The following is a 7,736-nucleotide window of genomic DNA, read 5'->3' as shown; positions in this document are numbered from 1 at the left end:
TCCTCCTCCGCAGTAAGGGCGCTGTGAGGGTCCCATGAGCTCCCCTCCTGCAACATACATTGCCTTGTGTTTCCAAAATGCTCTCAGAATGCTGGCTATCCGCCTCCTGAAGCTCCCAGAGCCGTCCTACAGGAGAGCTGGAGGCGGTTAAGGAGGTCTAGGCAGACATCTAGGGGATCTGCCTAGATCAGGGGGCAAAACTCCAAAAGCTTACAAGGGCCAGGCAGGTTACACGAGTGAAGGAAACAGGCCAGGTGTGAAGCCAATCTGGAAGAAATGGAAAAGGTCTGACTTTCCTTCGACCTCCACAAAACGAAAACAAAACCTGACAGCGTCAGCCCATAATCGATGGTAACACTTCAGCCAAGTCCTGGGGACTTTGGGGGACTGTGGTGGGGAGGGGTGCAAAGCTCGCATCCCAGCTATTCACTCCAGCCATCTGCTGCCACCCAGAAACGAGGACCCGGCATTGTCAGATTGATGGATTTTTTTTTTTTCAAAAGAAGCCAGAAACCCTGGTTTGAATGTGAAAATCTGGTTTTCAAAGGCTGGCAACCAATTCCTTTTCTTTTTAAAGAAAACATAAAGGAGCTCAACAAAATGCAAAATGATGGGGGACGGCGGCTGCCCCCGGATGACTTTCAAATCACAGGTTCTAGAAGGTCCTCCGCAACCCTGAGATTACAGAGAATTGTCAGGGCAGTTCTGTGCCAAGATAAGAAGAATCTTTGGGATTTTTTAAATTTCTCCAAAACCTCTTCCCCAGTGGAGTCCTGAGGAGTCGGGGTGCAGCTCAGAGTCTTGGGGAGACCCCGTTTCTTATCTTCCTGCCCCTCCCAGGCCCGGGTCTCCTGTAGATGGTGCACGGGATAGAGCAGAGGCAGAGAGAGGGGCTGGGGTGGCGGGTGGGGGGACCCCACAAACACCAGAGAGAGAGCAAGGAGTAGCAAAAGAGAGGCATCATTTTCCTCTGTTTATTTCAAGAGAACAAAGAATCAACCATCAATTCGGTACAAAAACGTGGCGGTAGAGCTGTGGTGACCCTTGGGCCAGCCCCCTGCCCACGCCCACCTAAATTGCCAAAAAAAAAAAAAAAAAAAAACAAAACCACTGAGGACAAGACCCCAAAACCCAAACTCTGGGAAAAAGTTATTATGAAAAATCAGGGGAGACCTTCCCTCCCCACCTCCCCCTCCCCAATGCAGAAGTTTGGGGGACACAGAGTGTTGTGCCACGGTGGGAGGTCCGGCAGGTAGGTGTCTGCCGATTTAGTGTTTGGCAACCAGTGGAGCTGGCGGGGTAGGATCTGGAAGGGAGCCAGGGAACTCGTGGGAGGGAAAAGATCTCCAGCCTTGTCTGGCCCCATGGGACACTCGAAAACAGTTTATAAAAATCGGGGCCAGAGAGTAGAAGAGAAAGGAGTCATCAGAATCAAAAACTACATAGTGGAAAGATTTGTGGGTTTTTTTCTTCTTTTCTAAAAGGCAAAAAACTACAAACAGCCCAGGTCCTGAGTTCCCCAAGACTTGGGTCCTCCACCGCCCCCTGAAACTCGGCAGGAGGGGGCTGGGGAGCGGGGAGAGGTTGGTTCTTTAAAAAGTCACCCCTGGCTGGGAAGGCGCTTCGTTTTCCATGGCCTTCCTCTGCCTCTCGCCGCCGCTGCCACCGAGGAGAGGGATGGCGAGGACCAGGGCTACGCTGGCAAACTCAGCTTCTTCCCCTTCAGGACTGTCAGGAGAGAGAGGGGGGCGGGCATCACCATGGGGCCCCTGCAGAGGGGCCGACCTCCCTCGCCCACAGCAGGTGCTTGGATGCTGGGCTGGGCAGAGATGCAAGAGGGTCAGCCCGAGGGCTCCACCTATCAACTGGGGGCATCAGCCTGAACTCTGAGGGGTGGGGCCAGGGACCCTGCTCCAGCCTAGGGGCTGAGCCACAGAACCCCAGAGGAGGCCCCATTTCTTCTAAGGCTGGCTGCCCCTCTTCCATCCTGGAAGGACTCTGAGGGCTGGAGGCCTTGGATCTCGAAGACGCTGGGGTCAGAGGGTCTAGCCAGGCTGGTCAGGCGAGACCACCCTCTCCAGCCCTCCCAGCCTTAATCCTGAGCAGCCGTGGCAGCCTCTAGGCCTCTACCCTCCTGTCCTCTCCTTCCTTCACACTGACTCCTGATTTCAAGTCTTTGCTTTAACCATCATCTCTTGCAAGAGGCCTCCCCCGACCACACCCTTACAAGGAAAGTCACCCCCTCAAACTCCACAACTGTTCACTAACATCCCTGGTCTCCTTCGGTCACCGCCCTTCTCACTGTTTGCAATCGTCCCTTTTTACTTGTTCATTTCACCATCTCCCCCAACTAGAATACAAATGGAGGGGAGGGCCTCAGCCATCTTTTTCCCTACGGTTGTATCCCCAGAGCCCAGCCCTGGCCAGGGACACAGAAAGTGCTCAATAAATGTGTTGGTTGAATGAATGAATGAATGAATGAATGTATGTTGGAGGCCTGACTCCCTGAGGATGAAGACAGAGATCAGTCAGCAGAGAGAGGATCCTCCCTTCTCTGAGCACCGCTGGGGCTGGGAAGATGGGAATTCTGGCTTTGTCACAAGTGTGATGGAAACACTATGGATCTGGAACCTCAGGGCAGGAGGAGGGTTTATGACAAATCCCAAGAAAGGAAAAGTCAGAAGCCACCCCTGCCCCTTCTTTGTTCTGTCTCTTCCTCCACCAAACGCCAAGAGCTGGGGACAGGGATGCCTGGTCTCTGTAAAGGGAGACAGCACTGCTCACAAGAAGGCAGCCCCTGCGACGTGGGGGCTGAGAAGAGTGACTCCTTGGTCCTTAGAGAGGCAAGGGCTGGAGGTCTGAATTCCTCAGAGGGCCCAGAAACTGGGAGAGGAAGCCCTCCCTCGAGTGGTACGGGGCTGGTGAGTTGGAGCCTGGGGCCCCCAGGAGGGTGGGAACTGGAGAAGGAGTGGGCTCCCTTCCAGTTGGCGCCCCACGCTGGCTACCTTTGGTGATGTAGAGGTAGAAGAAATCGCAGTAGAGGACCGTCTGGACCAGGCCTGCCACGATGGCGATGAGGTCGAAGAAGCCCTCAAAGTGGTAGCGCCAGATCCAGTTGAAGAGATAGAGCGTGCGGTAGACGCCCAGCGCAAACAAGTAGTGGCTGGTGATGGTCTCCGCCTCGCCCGTCTTGCTCACCATGAACAGCTGCGGCAGGATGGCCACTGACTCCAGGTAGATGGAGAAGGTCCAGAGGATCTGCGGGGAGGCCGGGGAGTGGGATGAGGCGGGAGAGGGATGAGGGCAGAAGGGAAGGGGAGGACGGCGGGCATCATGGTTACAGGTGCAGTGATGTTGATGAGAGAACAGGTTCAGCGATGCCCACTGGGCACTCACTGCCTGCAGAACTGTTCTACCCGTCTCATGCGTGTTCTCTCATTTAATCCTTATGATGACCCCTTATTATTAGCATCCTCTTCTACAGAGGAGGAAACTGAGGCCCCGAGAGGGTAAGAGACTTGCCCAGGGCTACATGGCTAGTTAGCAGCAGAGCTGGGATTCGAACTAAGGCTTCAGAGCCTGCGTTCATGAGCCCTCTGCAATTTCGCCTCTCCCAACAGTGGACCTTGACTCTGAGACTTCCCTCTATGAGACCCTGGGCAGGAGACCCAGATTCATGGAGCCTCTGTTTCCTTATCTCTAAAATGGGGATGATTTTTTCTGCCCTGGTAGGGGCGACATTCAAATTCGTGAGCAGGACAGGGCATCAGAGGAAGAAGCGGCAGCAACTCCAGACATCTGTCTGTCCTTTTTCAGTCCTCAGCTCCCTGAAAGTCCCACCTGGGGCGGCTTGTGGTCTACAGACCCACCGAAACCTCCCCTGAGAGAACGAGGCCAGCTGGCAGGTGTACATCCTCCTGGGGCATTTAGGTTTGTGGGAGGGGCATGGGGATCGTCAGGACGTATTCATAAGAACTCACGTGTATACAGCATTCACTACATCCAAGGCACCGCTCTAACGCACCTCACGGGTATTAACTGGCTTCTGCCTTCACCCTACAAGGACGTCCTACTGTTACCCCCCTTATACAGATGAGGAGACTGAGGCCCACAGGATCAGGAACTCATCCAAGGCCACACAGCCAAGATGTGGGTAGAAACAGATTCCTCCCTGGGCAGCTGGCCTTCCGAGTTGGCTCCCATAATCCTTCAGAATCCACCAATGAGGCTCTTAGTAGGCCAGGTTAGTTGAAGCTCTCAGGAAATATACCCACTAAATTGATGTGTACCCACTTGATTGTTAGCTTTAGACTAGAATCATGACATAAGAGGAAATAGAAGGTCTATGGCATTTTCCTTTATTTATTCATGATGTCTGAATTTTTAAATTTCATTTCCTTCTATAATGAAAAAAATACCTTTTTAGCATGTAGCAATTAATAGCATAGGGTTGAAAGCAGGTGGACTTGGGTTCAAATCCTGTGACGTCTCCCCTCTGAGCCTCACCTCAGTCCTCCAAGAAACAGGGAGGAGGAGGTCTGCTTCCCCAGGTGGCCAAGGGGTCCCACAGGATGCTGACGGATTTGGAATGGCCAGCATGGAGCCGGACACAGAGTTGGTGCCAATACTTTGCACAAGTGACCTCCCCCCTCTGAAGGAGGGAATCACAAAAGCTGGAGTCAAGAGGCCTAGGTTTTAGCCTGGCCTCCTCCACCTGGAGCAAGCCCCACTACCTTCCCACCAGCCTCAGTTTCCCCCATCTGCAAAATGGGCCCGCCTCAGATGCGTGCTCTGCCCAAGATGGTGATGATGATAAGTTTGCAAAGTCCAGGCCCTGCAGCCAGGCCTGAAGTTCCCACCACAGCATAGGGCAGCCTCCCTCTGATATTTCTGGGACCCACGGGCCAAAGTCACCCTCAGTCAGATCTGTCTGGCCTGTTGGGTGCTTTTAGACATCTATTTGGAATCTGTAGCCACAGCTGTCAAATGAGATCTCCCAGGAAAACACCTGAACTGTGGCTTCTGTTGAAAACATCAGCATGTCTGGCCACTCAGGGCCAGCTTCTTAGAGGGCAGGAGTGGTCCTGGGGGAGGAAAGACCACTGTGAGTTTGACTCCTGCCAAGCCCCAGGGGTGAGGAAATTGCAGACTTGGCACAAGCTCTCTCAAAATTCCTCCCAGGAGTCTCTGTAGGGCACACCAGAAGGCCATGCAGTAAAACCCACTACAGCCAATGTTTAGGGGTTAAAGTATCCCTGTGGTCCTCAACGCTGCAGTCACTAACAAATGCTAACAGCACCTCCTACCTACCTCCAGATACTGTGCTTTACCAATATTAACCCCTCATTAGAACCTATGAAGTAGGCATTGATTATCCCCATTTTACAGATGAGGAAACTGAGGCACAAAGAAATTACATGACTCGCCCAAAGTCCCACAGCTGCTAAGCAGGCTTCGAATCCCAGCCCTTGGGTTCTGGAGTCTTGATATTTAATTTAGCCACTAGGCAATACTGTCTGATCTCAGTAAATCTTCACAATGACCTGATCTCAACTCTACACTTAGAGAAACTGAGGTACACAGAAATCAAGCCCCATGCCCAAAGTCATGCTAATAGAAAGTAGCAGATCTGGGATCAAAATCCAACTAGCCTGGCCCCCCAGAGCCCCTGTTTCAAATTCCTGAGCTCTTCATTAGGCTGATGACCTTGGATGTGCTACTTTGACTCCTTAAGCCTCAGTTTCCTCATCGGTACAATGGGGCTGCTCTGAAAAGCAATGCATTAACGTACATGACATGCTCAGAGCAGCGTCCTGCATGTAGTGAGTGCTGCTGCTGGTACATGAACATCACCTGACTCCGGAGCCCATGTTTGGAACTTTCTGTCCTAAAATAAGGAAGTCTCAGCCAACTCTATAGAGGGAAGCCTTTGAGTGGGTCCACTGTCAATAGCCATTCTCCCACAGCCTGTCCAACAACAACAGGGACCCTGCCAGGTAGCCTACCTCTAGAGGAGTAAAGTCATGGTTGACCAAGAACGCCAGGATGGCCGTGGGAACAACAAGGAACTCCACCCGGAACGTGTCGTGGTTCCCATCGTAAGTGGCTTTGAACTTGCTGTAAATCATCCAGACTGTGGTGAAAGAGCAGGCTATGTAGACCACCTACAACGGGGAGGATGAAGAGGGCGCTTCAGCTGGAAGCTCGGGGCCCCAGTAGGCTTAATGCAGGAGTCTGGACCCTCAGACCCAGGACCCCCAGCCCCTCCTCCCTTGCACCTGCACCTGACTCCTGGCTCAGGAGGGCCCAGACGGTGTGCTAGAGCCTTTACCTTCATGCACGTGTTGTAGAGTGAGATGTAGTTGGTGAAGAGGTCCAGGTAGCGGGCAGTGAACACCACAGCAAACAGGACCTGGCTCTTTCCGGAAATCCCTGTGGTCCAGAGAGATGGGGTGGAGGGAGGCTGGAGGTGGGCTGCATGGACAGTAAACCAAGGCCCGGGGCCTGGGAAGAGCCTGGGAACGGCTCTGGAATGCAGCTGTCCCTCGAGGCCTCCCGGGCCGCCCGCCTGGGCCGGGCCCTTTCCCACGGTCTACAGCCAGGGGGCAGCCCGGCCCCGAAGCTACTCCAGCCCGAGGCTCTGTCCCAGGCTAGGCCTCACAGCCACCCCGGGCCCCCTCAGGGTCCTCCCACAGTCCGGACCCAAGGCGGGGCCTCGCGAGGACCCCACTTGACCTCAGCCCTCCAGAACAGGCTGCTGATCTCCCGCTCCCTTTCTGGCAGCCACAGTCCACGTCACCAACTCCCAGCCACCTCCCTGACTGCCACAGCTCTCTGTTCCCAGCCCCAGGAACCCCAAGGCCACCCAGATAGGGGCCGGAGGAGGCTGAATTGAGTTCCTGGACCCACCCCCACCAAACTGTATGCATCCCTGGTCTGGGGAAGGGAGCTGACCTCCTGGTGACCCCAGATCTGGAAAAGGGGATCCCCAGTAAGCAGCGGCTGGGAGGGACCCGTTCCCCTAGTGCCTCCAAACCCTTCCCCGAGTCCTAGGATGTCCCCTGCACTCTCCTCTTCTCCGGCCCCGGTGGGCGTCTCACCGGCACACGAGCGGGACTTCCAGATTTTAAGCAGGAGCAAGATGATGGCTAGGAGGTGGGAGAGGTCTCCCAGGAATCGGAAGAGATTCATGGTTGGGGGGAACTGGCAGGGCTGGGCGGGAGGGAGGGAGGCTGGCGTGGGGCTGCCTCCCGGGGCTGCTGTTCTGGCCGGGTGGCTGGGCTGGGAGGTGGGGCGGGAGAGGCGCCCTCGGGTGGGCTCCGCTCTAGGGAGGGGGCTCTGGGAGGGGGGCGCAGAGGCCGGAGCCGGTGGCCGAGCCGGAGATAGGAAGAGGGAGGAGGGCGGGAGGGGGAGGGGTCCTGTAGGGAGGCTCCGCCCCCGAGGGCGGAGTCCCGGCTCTCGGGCGCCCCCTACCACCCACTTCTCAGAGTTGGCGCCGAATATACCCGCCAAGGCTGCCTCCTAGGAACATGTGGGGTCGCTGGGATCTGAAACTCCCGAATCCGGCACCTGTCCCTCCAAGCAGTCTGTGCCTCTGTAAAGGCTGCAACCCAGCCGCCCAGCCTCTGCCCTTGACAGAGACTCAGAAGGCCGGTCTCTGAGCTTTAAAAATCCTAAACAGGGACCCAGGGGCTGGCCTTTCAGGGGCCTCCAGCTCCAATCCACCCAAAAGGCAA

The 7,736-nt window shown here is 55.2% G+C and overlaps 1 protein-coding gene across 1 annotated transcript; it reads right to left on the bottom strand.

Moving 5' to 3' along the window:
• Window positions 1-944: 944 nt before the first annotated feature.
• KDELR1 (KDEL endoplasmic reticulum protein retention receptor 1) lies at window positions 945-7,402 on the bottom strand. The gene is made up of 5 exons (XM_006208502.4): window positions 7,101-7,402; window positions 6,332-6,432; window positions 6,006-6,164; window positions 3,006-3,258; window positions 945-1,728 (listed from the first exon to the last, which is right to left on the bottom strand). The coding sequence occupies exons 1-5, from the start codon at window positions 7,189-7,191 to the stop codon at window positions 1,694-1,696; spliced, it is 639 nt and encodes a 212-aa protein (XP_006208564.1). The 5' UTR covers window positions 7,192-7,402; the 3' UTR covers window positions 945-1,693.
• Between the last annotated feature and the right edge of the window lie 334 nt (window positions 7,403-7,736).

This window comes from Vicugna pacos, chromosome 9, assembly GCF_048564905.1.
Source record: "Vicugna pacos chromosome 9, VicPac4, whole genome shotgun sequence".
Taxonomy (NCBI): domain Eukaryota; kingdom Metazoa; phylum Chordata; class Mammalia; order Artiodactyla; family Camelidae; genus Vicugna; species Vicugna pacos.
The sequence above is the reverse complement of the archived record's forward strand: the minus strand, read 5'-3'. Positions and strand labels throughout refer to the sequence as shown.